The 21,281-nt window shown below is 41.5% G+C and overlaps 1 protein-coding gene across 1 annotated transcript; it reads left to right on the plus strand.

The window, feature by feature from the left end:
- Nucleotides 1-5,381: 5,381 nt before the first annotated feature.
- Nucleotides 5,382-21,100, plus strand: LOC143548697 (transcription activator GLK1-like). The gene is made up of 6 exons (XM_077039791.1): nucleotides 5,382-6,410; nucleotides 7,675-7,815; nucleotides 19,162-19,524; nucleotides 19,860-19,892; nucleotides 19,979-20,113; nucleotides 20,686-21,100. The coding sequence occupies exons 1-6, from the start codon at nucleotides 5,967-5,969 to the stop codon at nucleotides 20,833-20,835; spliced, it is 1,266 nt and encodes a 421-aa protein (XP_076895906.1). The 5' UTR covers nucleotides 5,382-5,966; the 3' UTR covers nucleotides 20,836-21,100.
- Nucleotides 21,101-21,281: the final 181 nt, after the last annotated feature.

Genomic DNA, 21,281 nt, shown 5'->3' on the forward strand with positions numbered 1-21,281 from the left:
GATGAGACAGAATGGGAGGAGCAGCCAAGATGGAAAGAAGGCTACGCTCAGTGGTTCATAAAGACTAAGAAACCGGCGGTCCCTACTATGTTCAAGAAAAGTTACAACATCAAGGGTTTTGTTGAATCGAAAAAGGGGATTATATGCTGGTTATAGGATGAGCAGTTGAGGCTTTTTGTGATTAAACGGTATGATGGGGTTCAGTATTTCAAGAGGTTGTTGAGATCATTGAATACGTTGCCTGAATGTGAAGTGAAGGACTTAGCCAGGTTGGGGTTGATAAACAGGAGTGACGATAATATGGCTAGGATTATTGGGAAGATAGTTTGGAAAGAAAGCATAAAAGAGAAAAAGTTCGAGTTATTAAAGCCGCAGAAGGGAAAGCTAGTTGAAGATAAAGACAGAGGTATGAGAGCTGATGGCAAGCCTTGGATGATAATGAAGTATAAGCCGATCCGGTGTCTAAAAGAAGTGCCGATGAAACAAATGTCCAAGGATGTGCTCAAAGATCTGAAATGGTGGTACGTTGATAGTGAAACAGCTGAAGCAGTGATGGAGGATGAAGATGAACAAGAGCTGATGAAAGTGTATGATCTAATGCACTTAGTGAATTTGTCTCAAGCTGATCTGCATGTGCTGAACGAGAAAAAGATATTTTACATTCCTACTTGGAAAGAAGAAGCAAAGAAATATCAAAGAGTAGTTTCAGTTTGTGTACGAGAAGGCGTTCATGCTTAAAGATGGAAGATACAAGATTTTTGAGATTACAAGACACGTGATTGAAGATAGATATATGAAGCTACTGCCAATGGGGAGTCTGTTGGTACATGATGTCAGTAGTTCAGTATCTAGTGTCTGTAATCGTGTTATTTGGATTTGTATTGATGTTTAAGCGAACTTGTCTCACAAGTTCGCCTGATATAGGCGAACTTGTGGAACAAGCGAAGTTAGTGACAACTTCGCCTAAACATGTTAGGCGAAGTTGTCGTATGATATATAGGTTAGCCTACGGGTTATTTGTAAAAAAAGTTTTTCAGTACGTGTAATCGGTGACTGTATATCACGTGTTATTAGTTGCAATACAACGTGTTTTTTGAGTATTGTAACGTGTGTCTGCTTGTGTTTAACGTATATCGATTCTACGCTCGTATCGTCTTACGTAGGGATTCCGCACCTACGTAGAACGAGATATTTCCGTGTAGATTCGGCTGGGAACCTACAATACCCGACCCGTCCTCGGTTCCGGGTAATTTTTATTCAATAAAAAAACATCGCGTTTATCGAGCTAATGGTTTTATTCTTATTATTTTATTGTTTATTATATATTTATATATATTCTTATACAAGTTACACCCTAAATTAAGTTTTTAACCTCATATGTATCCACACTTGAACTTGGAGGACTAGTTTGCAAAATCCGGAAACTATTATGCTCAAACCCATTAATCAAAATCCGAAACCCGTTTTTGAATCCAACCCGCGACCCATTTCGTATTCTTGTAGCATAATCTTCGCATTTTAATTCGGAATGGATGTTATCAAATCGTTTATACGCGTATTATAACTCACACCGTTGATGCAATTAAAGAAACGAATCAAAATCAATCTCATATACAATAAACATCATACCGTCCTATATTGTTTCTTAATTTTCAATACAAACATCATAATAATGCAATTAAACTCTGATGCACAATCCTCATAACTTCGAAATCAAATCCCTAAGATCAATTGATATGAAACTGTCTCCAATCATCGCAACCTCTTCGCGTTTGAGTCGTGGTTGAGGTATCACCGTTCATCATCTATACCACATCTTTTCTGGAAATCATTGTCAGTGCATTCGGAACGGTTTACCTGTTACTATCTCATCATCATCATCATTTATATTTCGTTCATCCGATCAGGTGAGTAATCACTCCCCTTTTTACTTATTTTAAACCTTTTTGGGGACATATGCGTATCGTATCATATTTAGGTATTATCTAGTATTCAAAACTGCAACTGTTTAATCCTTGTGTGTATATCAGTTTATGCCTAACTTGCTATTTGCTTACTTGCTTTATTTGAACCGCATTCGGAGAGGTCCAACATATTCTCAGTCTAGTATAATCATATGACCGTCGTAGTGGCCGACGTTCGACGCATTGACAATGGTTTCACCGACACCTCAGTTTTGGTAACCAATGCCCATTAGCATGGCAACGGTTTAGCCCTTTCTTTATGTTTGATTGTTTGTGTATGTGCTATGGTTTAACTATTTATCTCATAGGAACAGTTTGCATCTTTCTTTATATATTATATATTATTACTGTTGTGTGTTAAACTGGTGCTTTACTCACTCAGCATGTGTTGTTCACAAAAATTTATTTTATACGCATTTGCAGGTTATCAGCTTGGTTGTTTAGCAAGATGGAGATCACGTAGAGATGCCTTTTAGGATACAAATAATTAATCATTGTTGTAGTTTCTTTATATTTGATGTACTTAAATGTAATTGTCTTATTTAAATAAATTAAATAGATATTGGCATTTATTAATCTTGCTTGATAGTAACGTTTGAAAAGCTGTGAGCAATCAGTTCGCCCTGGCATTTCCGCCGTAGGTTGGGGTGTGACATCCAACGGGTGAAATGACTAATATAATAATACAAAACTATTAAAAAACACAACACTTCAAATATTTAATCACAAAAGTTTGATTAAGTGACCATACACGAGCTTACAAACTAGAAGACAGTTAACCCGTACTTCACGATGAGACGCGTGTTTATATCTTTTAAAAAGGATCCAAGTGAAATACGACTAACATAACAATACAAAACTATTAGAAAACACTACACTTCAAGTATTTAATCACAAAAGTTTGATTAAATGACCATACATGATATTTGAAAAGACACGAAAATAGCAATAGCCCATAGGCTGATTTTTAGAACACTTCTTTCTAGAGGTAATAGCAAAGAAGATCCTTGTGGTAAACCCATATTTCACTTTAGTTTCCCAAGTCTTAAAAATTACACTTCTGATCCAAAACTTTGCACACGGGTGACATAAAGGGTCCCTAGCATAGATGACGCTAATTATCTTTTTATGCTAAGTGTTTGTAAATTTAGTTATTAAGGTTTTGAAACCGTTAACGAATATCCAACAATTTAAGCAAGGTTTGAATCTTTATAACTAGACCTCTGTTAGGTTCTAGGTTATAAAACTAGTTCCCATGATAATCAAGATGATTAATACAGACATATGGTTTTACGATATATTAAAGAACCATATTTTGTTGACAGAAATAAAGACATGTTACAAAGGGGAACACGTTAACTCTCATACTTATAAACGATTTGAATGATTTTATAACCATTTAATTGCATGAAGTAGTTTAACATGAGAACTCTCAGACTATTAGTATGGGTATAGTTGTATCCGGTGTTTATATGTGTTACAGATGAGACAATGTAACCAGTAAAGGACCAAATTATAGACGTTCATATGTTAGAGCTACAAGAGAAGTCATGGTGACCTAATGTGTACGGGTAGTTGTACCCTTAGAGTCTTAGGGCATTGTATTCCAATTGTGTGTTTCGACTACCACTCTAATATGGTCAAGTATCTAAGTTTAATTTATCATTCATTCATTCCAAGCATAAATTATTTTCATGTCTATTGGTGTTATATTGATCACCAATATTCGCTAATGTTTTGTTTTAAAATCACTTTAGGAAATCAAGGATATAGAGTACCTAACAAACATTACATTCACTAATTAAGGTTTAGTTATGATGTTCCCGTGTCAGTTATGTTGTAATGTGCCAGCCATGATATACTACAGGACAAGATAGATTTATCCTAAAACTGTTTTGTTTATTAATTACTTGTTTTTTCTATATCTTTATTAGTTATATGAGCTATTCATTGTGCACTAGTTTAGTACCAATGGTTTATATTAATTCTAAACCGAATCATTGATTTGTATTGATTCTAGTTGTCCATCCGGTTGCTAGGGGTGGCAAGAAATTAAGGTTCCCAATGTATATATAGTCTGTCACATGAATATTAAAGAATGCTTGTGCCTTATATTTCTTGTAATATTGCAACCTTTAAGAATTAAAAGTAATATGATTGGGCATGAAAGTGAATGACTTGTGTTTTATGGAACTTATTGTTATTGTTATTCCAAATTGTTCCAAGTAATCCATTGAGAATTTTGAGTGATATTGTTAATATTCATTCCACCAATCATAGCAACTAACAGTAACATCTTGTTAGTTTATTCTTAAAAGTAGAATCGTTCCTCATACTATGTATGTCAAATATAGTCAAACTCAGTAACAAAAACCAGTATGACTTATAATGCCCCATTATAAGTCATAAACCATTGTGTGAGTTTGTGAAACTTTGAAATGATATAACATGTTACGTCAAACATATTCAGCGTACGTCAAACTTGGTCAATCACACTGAATGTAAGACACACGCAAATTTAGTCACAAGATTTGCGATGGCAAAGATTGTTTCTAGATTTAGTCGTTAATTAATCCTCTATCATAAAGCGGTTGAAAAATGGGATTACCCGCAGAAAATCAGCCAAAAAAGACTACTTTTCAATCTATTTTCGATCAAACTTACCATCGCAAATGCCCAATTTTCATAGTATTTGTTCTCCGATTTTGATTTTTACTTACCAACATTATTGCCCAAAGCCTTTGGGTACGGAAATAAAGGGTACAGTTAGACTTCTAGTCCAATGACATGAGGGTGATGTTTAAAGTTTAGGATCTTTAGGGTCTCAGGTTTGAAACCTGACATAAGTGGGTTTTCACATAGTATCGGGTTTTCTTTTGACAGTGTTTTTAAATGAGTCAGACTTAGAGCGTCAAAATCAGTTTACAGTTAACACTCTCTTAAAAAAATCTTACTTGATATTGGGGTAGTTTCAAATGTCGTTGAAGAAGGGGGAAGAAAAGGTAAAATATAGCACCTCTCTTGGATTACATTATTTTAAAAACAGAAAGAAAAAAAGCTGAGTCCAATGATTGGGTCACATGTCATAGACAATGATTTGAAGAATTTTTTTTTTATCTGTGGGTAAAATCAGGGATTGGATTGAACAAGAGTACTATGTTGTCCATTTTATAGATGATCAATAATCAATAAAAGGTTGTGTTTCTTGTTATTTACATAGCTAGGAGGTATGTACGTAGTAGGTGATATATCATGGATTACTTCAAGTTGTGGTGACAATTCGTTGTACTTGGGGGCGCGCCGTCTTAATCCAACATCTTTCCGATCTTGTTTTTGTAACTGTTTGCTTGTTTAATAAAAGTTTGTTTACCGGTAAAAAAATATCAATAAATCTTATAATCTTGTAGTTAAAAAAATACACAAACCAAAGTAAAGTTACATATCTGAAAATATAGCTAAAAAAATATTTAAAAAGTTATTAGGGCCCAACTTGCCTTTCTCCCATCACTCTCACCAAGGAAAATAATAAAACTACTCACGAGTGCGCCATTTAAGCATAATGCAGAAACAATATTTGAAGCTCCACAAAAAAACCTCACCCACATATCACACATTCTCTATTATATACAACTACTATAAAATTGTCTGTCTAAAGATATGATATAATATGAACAAAAAATACAAAAACATATGCATAAGTACAAACAAACAAGACCCCTCTTCACTGATTCAACTCATACTTGTTGTGGTTGAGATCCATCCTCACCACCACCCTCTCACACTGCAATAAGCATTGCAATCCAATTATTTATTGCATATTGTCTCTTCTATCATTCATTCCACCTTCCGGATCGAAATCTCACCGGAAAACATATTTATCAAATGCAAAATATCATCTTCTAGTCAAGTACTAGCTATATATACCACCATATATATATTGTGACAATTTGTTTGTGTTACAATATATACACACAAACTCTTCATCACTTTACTAGTGTATTAATGTTAGCCGTTGTGTCACCACTAGAAAACAACGCCACGGGTAGAGATGGAAGAGATCAGGGCGGGTTTTCAACCGACTTTCCGGATTTCTCGGATGATAATTTGCTGGAAAGTATTGATTTTGATGATTTGTTTGTGGGGATGGATGGTCAAGATATGTTGCCTGATTTGGAAATGGACCCGGAACTCCTTGCCGGTGAATTTTCACTTAGTGGTGGAGAAGATTCATGTGAGTTTAATAATAATAGTGTGATATCTTTCTCTAGTGATAAGAAATTACATGAAGAGTTGATGTCAACAAAAGAAGTTGTGAGCAAAAAAGATGGTGGACATGAAGCTCATGAGGCAACAAATATTGTTCCAAAGGAAAAAGAAACCAATCTAGGAATCAAATCTTTGTCGGATAAATCCAAGAGTTCATCTCAAGGGAAAAGAAAAGTGAAGGTAAAGAAAATTAGCTAGGATTCTTTCACATAAAATTATTGGTCTAGCTAGGATAACCATAACATTCACCGACAAGAACTAGGGTTTCTTTTGTTTGCTTAGTACATCATCATCATCATCATCATCATCATCGTACTCAGTATATCCCACCAATAGCAAAGCTATGTTAGGGTCTGAGGAGGGTAAGATGTAGACAGCCTTACCTCTACCCCATAGGGATAGAGAGGCTGCTTCCGGTGAGACCCCCGGCTCGATAGTAGTTTTGCATCAAGCCTTGGACATAAAGCACATAGCACTCAATCATCGGGATACCGGCTGATTGGTGCATGTACCCTCGTCTTTCGGCTATCAACGCCACCACATGATGCCTGATTAACCTTCCGCCACTTTTAACGTTATTTTCACGAGATTAGTAAAATAACGTCAAAATTAGTGCAATTTCACTTTTGCCCACCCGAGGGTTTACACATATATACATAATATGCGCGCACCTCAAGCAGGGCGTTTTGTTTGCTTAGTACAATATAGTAATATAGTTTTTGCAGTTTGAAACAATACTGATGCAACCAAGATGAATCTTTTGTTTTTATTTTAAATTTAAATTTATCTTATTTGGTTATCTAGTTCAAGTATTAATACACCTATAAGTTGAGATTAGGGTTAATTGTTTAGAGAGTTTTATGAGTTTTAATTATTAATTATAAAGAACACCGTTTTAGGTTTCTTTGAACCATTCGGTTCTTAAGCTTTTGACTAATAATCATATGAGTATTTGGTTGTCATTTGACGCGATTCCAACATCTCTCTCTCTCTCTCTCTCTCTCTCTCTCTCTCTCTCTATATATGTATACATATGATGTCTTTAAAAGGATACAATTAGGGTTTTAAGGAAACAATGTATAGACAAGAAATCTTGAGTTAGCAGAAGTAGTACAGAAACACATACTTATTAATCTATAAGTGCAAATATGATTGTACTCAAAATTTACATAAAACTCAAGTAGACCACAAAATGGAATGAAAGTTTTATCTATAAATAAGTTCACGGGTGACCAACCCTTCACGAGTATCATCTGAAGGAAACATAACAGCAGCCTTTTATTGTAGAAAAAGTTAGATCAATTAACAGATCCCAATACATACATATACTAAGAAAAACGTACATCTTTAGAATCAAAAACTTTAAAGTTACACTCTTTTATCTAAAAAGTTCAATTTTAAAGGGATATATTTTTTTTAATTATATGATCAATGGATATTTTAGGTGGATTGGACTCCGGAGCTTCACCGGAGATTCGTGCAAGCCGTGGAGCAGTTGGGGGTGGATAAGGCCGTCCCTTCGAGAATTCTAGAGATTATGGGTATTGGATGTCTTACTCGCCATAACATCGCTAGCCATCTTCAGGTAAATAAATCAAACCTGCCATTTTATATCTTTTGGTACATTCTTTTATAATTTTTTCTAACTATATATATAATTAGATGTTGTTTGGAAATCTATAATATTAATTATTAGGATGCTTACATCACTGAATTCTTTTATCAAGAAATCCAGAAAATCAAAATTATACACTATTTTCATTTCAAATATTAATTTATTATTTGGAGTATTAAATCTATTATTAAGAGTATATCATATATTGTGCAATTAGGTAGGGGAGGCTACAATGTTGTTGTACTATAGCTTCTTTTTGTAAGTAAATAGTCATTACAAAAAGATATATATGGACCACAAGGGGGAATTTTTGGCATGTAATTACCATTACTGTTATATATCTAAGTCTAACACCAAATATATATGTTTGGTTTCACATTGAACCAAAGCAAATTTACATATAACAGATTTGATGAAGTCTCATTACATATTTATCTATAACAAATCTTTTCTTGTCATGTTGATTATGATAAGCTAGCTCTTCGTTCGGTGAATAAATTTAGGCTAAAAGTTGAAAATTTTCGATTTCAAAAAAGAAAGTTTTGAGCACCAAGTAAATGGATTACGTTAAAAACATAAATTACATATGATATCAAATTATTTTGAAAAAAACATCTGAAGAGGTAGGTCCCAGCAGAGCCCAGTTGGACCCGCAAGACTCACCTTGAAGAGGGACGTCTGCGCAGAAACCAACTGGATCCGCAGGACCCACCATGCTCAGAGACGTGACGTCCTTACGCGCAGTACGCAAGCTGTTCCCGCAGGAAATGCCTCCCAATGGTGAAGGACTCCGCCTGTTCCCGCAGCTTCGGATACAAGCCATCAGGGAAGGCCACCCGCGCAGCAAGGCTACACGCACAAGGCACTTAGCTCTCAATCACTCAGTGTCACCTGAAGGAATGAGCAAAGCCGGGAACAATCCCGCACAAGGGCGGGAGGGGGAATACTCCCGCCCAAATAAGCCAGTCCGTACGATACGGGAAGATCTTCTGTACTGTACCTGACGAGGTATGGGCAAAAGATCTGACTAAAGATACGACAGCTTATTGACAACAGTATGGCGAGCAGCATGCTCCTGTACTGTATGTCACTATTAGCCGCTGCCTACTCACCAACTACTGCCATACCACGTGCATAGCCGGCAGTTGGTGGAAAAGGAATAGTACACAGCAGGCCTGGTCACTATCAGCCGCTGCCTACCCACCAACTACCAGCAGGGCACGTGCGTAGGCCACTGTTGGTGGAACAGGAATACTATTGCAGCCGGCCACACCTCCTTGGAAACCTACCTTCGGCTATAAATACCACAAATGGTATGATCATCTTATCTTAACATATCTTATCATATTATACCTGATATCTGCTCTAGCAATCTCTTAATATACATTTATATTTAAAGAGCAATCTAGTCTGATTCTCACGCCGGAGGGTGGTCACAAGGAGGAACCCCCCCCCTTCTCAGTGACAAGCTCACGGTGTCTGTTTTGCAGGTTATCAGAAGAACCATCTTTACCGGGTCTAACCCCTCGTGGGAAACAGCTATCTAACCCCCAGGTTACCCGTAATCTGCCCGGGGTCCGGTTAGTGTTTCTTCATTGGCGCCATCCGTGCATAAAAGCTAGAACTTCATTTTTCTCCAGTTTTTTCAAACTTTTGGAAAGATGGTTAAAGAAACTCCGGTAACCACAACCCCAGCTACTGGGGGGAATACCGGCTACACAGTCTTTACAAACACTACCCCGGTTACCCAAGCCGGGGCAAGTGAAGTAAATTTTACGAACACTACCCCAGTTACCCAAGCTGGGGCAAGTGCAGTAAATAATCGCTCACTGGGATTCACCGATACCCAGTTAGAGAAACGAACAAGACTCCCCCGCCAAACACTCGATGAAGTTAAGGCATGGGCGGAGGCACGTCAGAAGGAATTCCAAGCTGAGTTGGACGAACGCTTGCGTTCCGTCCAACAGGCTGACGAATTCGAAGAATACTTGGACGATGACTCGGAGGAATCCGACTCCGACGCGAACCCTCGCCATAGGGCAAAAGGGAAGCGTAAGGAAACGGACTCCCAACCGAGAAGGCATTTTGGAGAAGCCTTCAAACCAAAAAACACAGGTGGAAGTCCACGTGACTTCTCCAAAACATTCAGACCAAACGTTGCAAATGCGGGAACGTCCAAATTTGCAAGGGACATTGCAGAAGCAATTGCCCCAAAAAGTGCCAAACAAATGTCCAGCATAGGCACATATGATGGTATATCCGACCCAGATGATCATTTGAACAGATTCATAGCGGGGGCAACCGTCAGTAGTTGGACGGAACCTACGTGGTGTTACATGTTCCAAATGACGCTTGTCGGGGCTGCTAGAGCGTGGTTCGATCGTCTACCGGTCAACCACATCTACGACTGGGCAGACTTCCAACAGAAATTTAGCCAACACTTCAACCAGCAAAGAAAGTATACCGAGGAGCAATGGACAATCCTCAAATGCATTCGAGAGGAAGATGAATCTTTGCTAGACTTCATCACTCGCTTCAATTCGAAGAAGCTAAGTCTGGGTAACATTAGCGAAGATCTTGTTCGCGCTGCCTTTATCCAGGGCGCGAACGACCCAGAGCTCATCCGCACCTTAACGGGTAAAGATGGCATGCCATCCACATGGGATGCCATCATGACAGCAGCTAAACGCTTTGTGGAAACGGAGAAGCAACTGGGTAGAGATCTCCCACAGAGCACAAACCTCTACACCCAGAAAACAAGAGAAGACAACGTCCTTACCGTCCGATTAAACAAAAAGCGGAAGCTAGGCATTTGGCAGTCAAGGGTAAACTTTGACACCTCATCCGGCTTGCAGCATCGGTTAGGCGGAAGGGATAACGTACAGTCAAACAAGAACTCCAGATGGACGCCGCTCACCAAAAGCGTCACCGAGATATTCGCTACTGAGGAGCTCCCATGGCCAAAGCCTCAAATAATCCGACATCGTCACAATGCTGATCGGAGCAAATACTGTGACTTTCACAGGACAAAAGGCCACAACACCGAAGAATGCATAGACGTAAAGGACATGGTCGAAGCATTTGTCAGAGATGGGACGCTCGCGCACCTCGTGGCGCAATGAACGCTGAGCAGGCTGATGCGTGTAGAACCCCAGCTGGGGAAAACACGAATAAAATTCCAGCTTCAATGTGGAGACTACATGTTGCGTAAAGAACGAGATCCCGAACCAGGTGCGTATCGGCTCGATGGCACTCCCATCCCAACAACATGGAAGGGAGCTCAATTACACAGTTTGCATGTAGATCAATTCCAAATTTGTAAAGAAAAGGCCAAGAGCCACTTCTAATGGAAATGATTCTCCTTAAAACATCGACGCTGATGATTTTACATTTATACTTTATGAACTATCAACACTGATGCCGGTTTTCACCGCATACATAAGTGTGAGTCGTTGCATGGGGAAGGCGGCAAAACCCGCATAAACCCAAAAAACGGCAAACCTTCACGCAGGTCAGTTGAAGGGGAAAAGTTCAGTCATCCTACTAAATGAAAGTGCCGGTCTATCCGCATGAATCATGATAGAGGAAACTGAACACTAACCTATTAACAACCGCGCGTCGAACGGTTAATTTATACAACACGGATATGCCGGTCTTCACCGCATAATTACGTGGAAAGTCGTTGCGTGGGGAAGGCGGCAAAACCCGCATAAACCCAAAAAACGACAAACCTTCACGCAGGTCAGTTGAAGGGGAAAAGTTCAGTCATCCTACTAAATGAAAGTGCCGGTCTATCCGCATGATTCATGATAGAGGAAACTGAACACTAACCTATTAACAACCGCGCGTCGAACGGTTAATTTATTCAACACGGATATGCCGGTCTTCACCGCATAATTACGTGGAAAGTCGTTGCGTGGGGAAGGCGGCAAAACCCGCATAAACCCAAAAAACGACAAACCTTCACGCAGGTCAGTTGAAGGGGAAAAGTTCAGTCATCCTACTAAATGAAAGTGCCGGTCTATCCGCATGAATCATGATAGAGGAAACTGAACACTAACCTATTAACAACCGCGCGTCGAACGGTTAATTTATTCAACACGGATATGCCGGTCTTCACCGCATAATTACGTGGAAAGTCGTTGCGTGGGGAAGGCGGCAAAACCCGCATAAACCCAAAAAACGACAAACCTTCACGCAGGTCAGTTGAAGGGGAAAAGTTCAGTCATCCCACTAAATGAAAGTGCCGGTCTATCCGCATGAATCATGATAGAGGAAACTGAACACTAACCCATTAACAACCGCGCGTCGAACGGTTAATTTATTCAACACGGATATGCCGGTTTTCACCGCATAAATACGTGGAAAGTCGTTGCGTGGGGAAGGCGGCAAAACCCGCATAAACCCAAAAAACGGCAAACCTTCACGCAGGTCAGTTGAAGGGGAAAAGTTCAGTTATCCCATTAAATGAAAGTGCCGGTCTATCCGCATGAATCATGAGAGGAAACTGAACACTAACCTATTAACAACCGCGCGTCGAACGGTTATTCAAAACAGGGAATTTCTAACAAAATGATGAGGAAAACCTACACGCAGGTCAGATATAGGTAAAGTTTAGCCATCCTACTAAGTGCAAGTGACGGTCCTACCCGCACAATCACGAAAGAGGAAGCAAAACTTCACACCTATTATCTACCACGTTCAAAGGTTAACTTATCCTAAACACTTAGAAATTTCAAAAAAGGATGGGGAAAACCTACACGCAGGTCAGATATAGGTAAAGTTTAGCCATCCTACTAAGTGCAAGTGACGGTCCTACCCGCACAATCACGAAACAGGAAGCAAAACTTCACACCTATTATCTACCACGTTCAAAGGTTAACTTATCCTAAACACTTAGAAATTTCAAAAAAGGATGGGGAAAACCTACACGCAGGTCAGATATAGGTAAAGTTTAGCCATCCTACTAAGTGCAAGTGACGGTCCTACCCGCACAATCACGAAACAGGAAGCAAAACTTCACACCTATTATCTACCACGTTCAAAGGTTAACTTATCCTAAACACTTAGAAATTTCAAAAAAGGATGGGGAAAACCTACACGCAGGTCAGATATAGGTAAAGTTTAGCCATCCTACTAAGTGCAAGTGACGGTCCTACCCGCACAATCACGAAACAGGAAGCAAAACTTCACACCTATTATCTACCACGTTCAAAGGTTAACTTATCCTAAACACTTAGAAATTTCAATAAAGGATGAGGAAAACCTACACACAGGTCAGATATAGGTAAAGTTTAGCCATCCTACTAAGTGCAAGTGACGGTCCTATCCGCACAATCACGAAAGAGGAAGCAAAACTTCACACCTATTATCTACCACGTTCAAAGGTTAACTTATTCTAAACACTTGGAAAATTGCTAATTTAAACTAAAGTATGCAAGTCATACAACGTTTACAAAGCAAGGAATCCAACGAAAGTAGCGGTCTTACCCGCAAAAAGATTTATATTTCACAATGATTCATTACAAGAATGGCCGGGTAACTACCCGCCTACAAGAAAATAAATCTATACAAGCTAAATCTATCCTAGCAGTGGGAAGGGATCTTCAGGATCAGGCTTCAGGGCCACTTCCACTTGGACCAGCACCATCAGTAGATCGTGGCAGTTCAAGGAAAGCTTTAAGGATAGCTAGCCCATCATCAGCAGCAGCAACTTGGTTCACCTTCTCCACCACCGGATGCGGGAAGGCGGCATACTGATTCACTGCTTGGTCGTAAACAGCTTCAGTATCAACATTGTACAAAGGGAAGTTGGAAGGCGGGATGCCTTTCTCAACGAACCCTAGACCAAGCAGGAAGCCGGCCTTTTCCCCATCCTCGTGAGAAGCGTTGAGGGCTGCGCTCATAGCATCGTCATAAGACGTCTCTGAGAAGACCCGATGCACAACCTACAAGAAAATATACAAGTATCAAAACCTTTTCTATCTACAAAGAAAAGCGTAAAGAAATGAAAAGCTTACCTGAGACAACGCTTCTCGAAGAAGCCATTCCTTGGCAACCAGAGCTTCTTGGAGGGCAGCTTGAGCTTCGTTACGGGCGCGTTCGGCTTCACTCTTGTTGAGGTTGGCAAGCAACACATCTTTAGCGGCAGCCTCTTCGACGCCCTTTAGCTTACGCTCGGTATGGTCAAGCACCCCCCTCTGGTCCAAGATTTCTTGGAGCTTTTTGGCGTCTTCCATCGCCAAGGCATCATGAGCCTGCTGGAGAGCCTCTAATTTGGCTTTAAGCTCTTCATTCTCCACGCGTAGAGGCTCAGCAACAGCTTCAGCCTTGGTGGCCCTCTCGGTTGCGTTCCTTGCAGTTTCCTTAGCCAGCCGAAGCTGTTCATTAACAGCTTGGGCAGCCTTGGAACGGGCCTCGAGCCGAGCCTGAACTTCAACCTCGAGGGCCTTGAAGGCCTTCTCCTTTTCCGCAGCCACTGCGGAAAGCCTTTGGTTCTCCTCCCGGACAGCCCGCGCCTGAGCCACTTCTTTAATGCGAGCTGCTTTTAACTTGTCGTTTTCACGACAAAGCAGCTCGACGTGCGGCTGCATCCGGGCCAGGAGAACCCGAAGCTCATTGGTTAGCCTACCCTCCTGGTAGCTAGCCATGGCTTCCCCCAACGCACCACTGGGAGCAGCGTGACGAGCCCATTCCACGCACTCCACAGGGGTGCGAAGGGTTGTTCCTCGGTGAATGTTCCATCGTGGAACATACACTTCATTGGAATCCGACACTGCAAAAAAACAAAGCAGTTAGGAAAAGATGATAAAAATATATATATAATGGGCCAAAAGAACCCTACGCACCTGTAGGGTCAATTACAGGCCGATAGCCGCCAAACCCATCACCTGAACCCAAGGGAAATCCATCCAAGAGGTCAGGCAGATGGGAAGGAGGCAGAGGTTGGCGAAAAGCCCCATGCATACCTGACGGATCGGCCGTCGTTGCCGATGACGGAGGCATGGTAGGAGCCGCCGCGGTCGCCGCCGCGGAATCCGCAGCAAAAGTAACCGCCGGCTCGGTGAAAGATGCGGTAAAAATAGCACTCACAGCCGGCGGTGACGTCATCACAGCTGGAACAGTCGGCTCAAAGGAGTGAGCAACTGAACCAGCGGAAGCAGGCGCAGGCGCCTGGGTCGTCGCCTCAGGTAGGCTGACCGGGCCAACCGTCATTGGCGGGGAGGTACTCCTCTGCGCTCCACCCTGGAATGCGTCAACATCCACGCCTGCACAAAGAAGATAAGTGTTAAATGATATTAAGCTATGAAGATAAAAGCTAAAGGAAGTTGTACTTACGGGTTTTCTTGAGCCTGAAAGTGCGGACGGGCGGGGATGAACCCGATGGAGCCGGCCTCTTCACGCCGGTCACCGTCGTCATCCTGGGCTCTTCGGTGACAGTTGTCACAGCCTCCGGAATGGTGATCTTATCACCACCGGGATTCCCCGCCACCTCTTCGCTCTCGGTCTCCGAATCAGACCGAGGCACCGGATCGGCAGTGGAGGCCACCTTCTCCTTCCCCTTTCCGCCGGCAGCCTTCTTCTTCCGCACCAACGGAGGACCATCTGCGGATTCCTCATCAGAACATACGATTAGAGGAATTCCAGCACAGGTTTCAACATTGAGGGGTCGAGGGTCGAATAGCGCCTTACCTGGCCGCCTGGCGCTAAGGATCTCGTGGCCTAGCGGATAGACCTCCACGAACCGATCCGCCGTTTGTTCTAGGATGGGAAACTCGTTCTCGTCTAGAGCGCGAGTACCCATCCGAGCGGGACCATCAGCCTCCCGCGGGTACATGAGCGACTGCAAGTCGTTCCCCTCTGAAATAAACAGGAAAGAAGATTAGAAGAAATTCTAAAATAACAAAGAGAAACAAAGCATACCGTAAGGAACAGAGTTCGAACCGTATTCGAGGACGATTGGGATCTTTTGCGCATCGGCAGCCTTCCACACCCGGCTCATCCCCAGCATCACCATCCCGGACTCCGCAAACCGGTAAACCGGAGATTGGACTCGGGATATCTTCGAAAACCATTCCGCCTCCTCGTAGTTGGAGGCGTGAAGGCTGGGAAGTGCTTGCCCGTTCTTAAATTTCATGGCAAGGGGGATGGCGCGAGCGGAGATGTAGAAGAACTCTCGCTTCCACGAGCGAAGACTGCGCTCGGTTGCGCAAATTTTCAAACCCTTAATCCGGGTTATCAACGTGTACCACCCCTGGATGCACCTCCAAGTGTAGAAGGTCATCAGGCGGTCAACATAGGGCTCAATGCCCAGAATCCGGCACACCCACTCGAAGTGCCGAATCTTGGCAATCGCCATCGGGTGCACCTCGGTCAGGTGCACACCGTGCCTCTCAAGGACACGGAAAACAAACTTTGTCAATGGGAACCTAAGATTCCCATAAACAAAGAATGCAGCATAAACCCCGATCTTGCCTCTGGGGGCATCATACACCGTCTGGTGGGGTTCAGGAAACTCAGGCTCGAGAGACTCGAGCATGAACTTCCTGACGATGTACTGATACAGATCGCCAGGCAGAGCACACTGGCACTCGCCAGCAGTACTCTTGTCATCGGCTGTAGATTCGAGATCACGAGACGACATCTTGCAAAAAGAAAGAAGAAAACGATTTCAAGAGAATGCTCGACTGAAAGATGAGTATTCGCCGGAAATCGTTCTTAAGATGAAGAGAAGAGTGAAAGTGTGGATTACAAAGAACCCTCTCCCCCTTTATATACTAATCGCAATTAATGCGATGAATTTAATGCGGAAGAGAGAGAAATCAAAGGTGCAATGAAACTATGACACGTGGCAAAAAGCAAGCTGGCAACAGCTGTTGAAAGGACGCGTACCATTAATTTCGCGGCCACGCGCCCTAAAATCGCGCCCACGCGCCTGAAAAAGCGTCTGGAATGACCATGTACTGTCACGTCACCATAACTTCCTGCACGTCCTGACACAGTCAGAAGAAACCGTCGCACGACGTTTCAGAGGTTTGGACTGTTCTTATCCTTTCACCAACTCTTCGAATTTCAAAATTCAAAAAGATTCAAAAGTAAGCGGGAAAATACCCCTTACCTTGGCAACCAAGTAACCGTAAGACGGATGCGGGTACAGTGTTAAGGCAAAACCCTTCACATACCTAGCACCCGCAGGGAATTGAAGCCAAGAATACCTTGGCAACCAAGTAACCGTAAGACGGATGCGGGTACAGTGTTAAGGTAAAACCTTTCACATACCTAGCACCCGCAGGGAATTGAAGCCAAGAATAACTTGGCAACAAAGTAACTATAAGACGGTGCGGGTACAGTGTTAAGGCAAAACCCTTCACATACCTAGCACCCGCAGGGAATTGACGCCAGGGGTACCTTGGAAGTAAAGTAACCGTAAGACGAGCGCGGGTACAGTGTTAAGGCAAAACCCTTCACATACCTAGCGCTCCGCAGGGAATTGAAACCAAGAAGGATCTTCTGGGCAATGCTTGCGGAAACGGAAATAACATCCCCACATAGCGGGAACGTCGAGAACTACATTGTTTGAGGCTCCAGGATGGAATTGGTGGTTTTAACATAATTGATCACTATGTTCAAAACTACCAAAACCTCAGGGAGAATCCACACAAGTGGGACTCAACGCTCCTGACTTGCGAGGAGGTTACAGCCTACCCGCATCATACCCAAAGATCAAGCAGGAAAGTCGGGAATTTCTGCAAGTGACAAGGACTTCCGCGGGAAGAATCCCCATGGAAAACCTTAAAAACCCCTTTTCAAAACCCTTTGCTTAAGTCCAAAAGTTCACCTCACTTTATTAAACACTCATGAGAAGAACATTGGACTGGGGGGACTTGAAGAGATAGGTCCCAGCAGAGCCCAGTTGGACCCGCAAGACTCACCTTGAAGAGGGACGTCTGCGCAGAAACCAACTGGATCCGCAGGACCCACCATGCTCAGAGACGTGACGTCCTTACGCGCAGTACGCAAGCTGTTCCCGCAGGAAATGCCTCCCAATGGTGAAGGACTCCGCCTGTTCCCGCAGCTTCGGATACAAGCCATCAGGGAAGGCCACCCGCGCAGCAAGGCTATACGCACAAGGCACTTAGCTCTCAATCACTCAGTGTCACCTGAAGGAATGAGCAAAGCCGGGAACAATCCCGCACAAGGGCGGGAGGGGGAATACTCCCGCCCAAATAAGCCAGTCCGTACGATACGGGAAGATCTTCTGTACTGTACCTGACGAGGTATGGGCAAAAGATCTGACTAAAGATACGACAGCTTATTGACAACAGTATGGCGAGCAGCATGCTCCTGTACTGTATGTCACTATTAGCCGCTGCCTACTCACCAACTACTGCCATACCACGTGCATAGCCGGCAGTTGGTGGAAAAGGAATAGTACACAGCAGGCCTGGTCACTATCAGCCGCTGCCTACCCACCAACTACCAGCAGGGCACGTGCGTAGGCCACTGTTGGTGGAACATGAATACTATTGCAGCCGGCCACACCTCCTTGGAAACCTACCTTCGGCTATAAATACCACAAATGGTATGATCATCTTATCTTAACATATCTTATCATATTATACCTGATATCTGCTCTAGCAATCTCTTAATATATATTTATATTTAAAGAGCAATCTAGTCTGATTCTCACGCTGGAGGGTGGTCACAAGGAGGAACCCCCCCCCCCCCCCTTCTCAGTGACAAGCTCACGGTGTCTGTTTTGCAGGTTATCAGAAGAACCATCTTTACCGGATCTAACCCCTCGTGGGAAACAGCTATCTAACCCCCAGGTTACCCGTAATCTGCCCGGGGTCCGGTTAGTGTTTCTTCAACATCTAATGTTAAAACTTAAAAGTTCACATGCAAGCTTTGCAGGCAAATGAATTTCTGTTCTAAAGTAGTTTGTACTATAAAAAGGCAACTTTATTGATCCCAATTAAGAAACAACGACAGAGATGCAGCATTCATATTTTGTTTGTTTTCTTTTACCTTTATTAAACTGAAAGAATCATAAGTTTTAAAATTTGAAAAAGAAAAAATATATATATGTGGTAAAATAAATATTGTGTCTTTTCATCATTATATTTACTTTCTTTAAATACATGAATTAATGGTGATTAATTCTGATACAAGTTTGATGTTTATGTGATTATTTAAAATGTTTTTGTAACTTTTAAAAATAGAGTTTTGAGGATATGATAATGTGCATGGAGAGGACTTTTCTTTTAAGATATACAAACATGTAATCTAATCTCAAAGTTATGTAATTTGCTACAGAAATATAGGTCGCATCGAAAACATCTGCTTGCAAGGGAAGCCGAGGCGGCAAGTTGGAGTCATAGGCGTCAAATGTATGGTGGCACTAAGCCCGTTGGAGGAGGTGTTAGCAGCCCAGGTGGCAAGAGGGACATGGGACCTTGGGTTGCACCACCACCAAGCATGGGCTTCCCTTCAATGGCACCGGTTCCTCATTATAGACCGTTGCATGTATGGGGTCACCCCTCTATGGAGAGGCCTTTGATGCCGGTATGGCCAAAACATATCGCGCACTCACCATCACCACCACCACCAACGCAATCGCCACATGTTTGGCCACCATCAACGTCTCCTCCGCCAACTTGGCACCCTCATCACCAAAGAGTATGTTTTTTTCCCCAAAATTTATGTCTTTCCTTTTACTTATATTTTATGTTTTCTTGTTATTCAAATTCTTTTAGCTACACTTTATAAATGTGTTATATCCACTTTATACACTTAAAGTATAATACGGAGTAATAACTAAATAAAAGAATTTAGCGTCGGATGTCAGCTTCTTTATTTCCCGAGATAGAGGAAATCTTTGTCCTCGTCCCGTGTCCACTTTGTAAAAAATAAAAACCCACTGATAATGCATAATATATATCTTGATAATCATAATTACAATTAACTCGTAACTCTTAACAAATAAATTTAACCTAATACATTTGTTTGTGCAGGCACCATACTACCCACAAATTTTACCACAAGCGGTAAGCTTATTATTATTCTTAAATTATCTTGTTCGGTTTTGTAAAAAAAATTGGTTTTCACTTTGTTTTGTTATATGCATTTTCAGAGGTTTCCAATTCCGCATGTACCAGTCCCCGGTGTACCACCACCCCATGCCATGTACAAAATAGACTCCGGCATAGTTGTCACCTCTCCATCCAGCGGGCAATCCTGCCCCCGGCCACCTTTGGACCTACATCCTGTAAGTACCAATCTACACTGATTGATCATGGAGTTAAAGGTTCAAACAAGCATAACCACATAAAACATAGTTATAAAATTACTATGATGCGGTTTGTACAATCAAAAGAGTTATGTTTAAGGAAATATATACGACCGCGATTTTGTACTTCATTTAACTCAATCCAATTCTTAGAATAAAAAAAAAAGTTAACAACCAACTAGTACTAAATTAATTACCCTATATGAAACTTTTAGCAAATTCAAGATTTTACTTAATAATTTTGAATTTTAATGGCCAACAATAAAAACAGAAATAAGTACTTGTCATGTTTTCTAAAGGACAAGAAAGATTGAAAATGAGAGTACTAAGTGCCAATAAATAGCACATGCAGCATGATATGTCCTAATAGCCCTCAAAATACACCGGTCCAAACCAAATATCTTTAACTAGATCCAAATAAATATAGGCCATGTACATATATAAATAATATATATATATACACACACATATATCTATGTATATTCATATATACAAATTTATATTTGTGAATATTGTTTATAATATTGTTGTTGTTACAACTTGTGAAACAGACAAAGGAGAGCATTGATGCAGCAATTGGAGATATATTATCAAAGCCATGGCAGCCTCTTCCACTTGGACTAAAACCGCCCGCACTTGATAGTGTGATGGGGGAATTACATAGACAAGGGATTCAAAAAATACCACCAACATGCGTTTAAAACCTCTCTAACATGCATGCGCGCGGTGGTTGCTTCTGGGAAATTTTTGGTCCAGAGCAGAAGTTCAATCCCCCTTCAATTCGACGACGTTTCAGCACTTGGATTGGATGTGTGACATCCTAATGTTTAATTTTGGTTACCTTTTGTTCTTGTTATTGTGTCTTGTCTTGAGTTTAATTAGCCCAAGAATTGTTCTTTTCATGTACAAGAACTGTTGATGTATATGCCAAACAACTGATAATTAATAAAGCCTTAATCTTCTTTACCTTTCTGTATATATCACACTTACTAATAAGTGTAACTCTAAGAAAAACCTTGAAGAATTTCAACAATCGAGTTACCAGTCCGCAGAAGGTGCGTTTGAAAAAACTAATTATATCTCACATACACTTGAAACGATTTAAAGCAGAAATAGAAAGGTTTCGTGAATCGCAAATCATGAAGAC

The sequence above is a fragment of the Bidens hawaiensis genome, unplaced genomic scaffold (assembly GCF_021521415.1).
Source record: "Bidens hawaiensis isolate Kalapana, Puna unplaced genomic scaffold, B.hawaiensis_p1.1 tig00015228_1, whole genome shotgun sequence".
Taxonomy (NCBI): Eukaryota; Viridiplantae; Streptophyta; class Magnoliopsida; order Asterales; family Asteraceae; genus Bidens; species Bidens hawaiensis.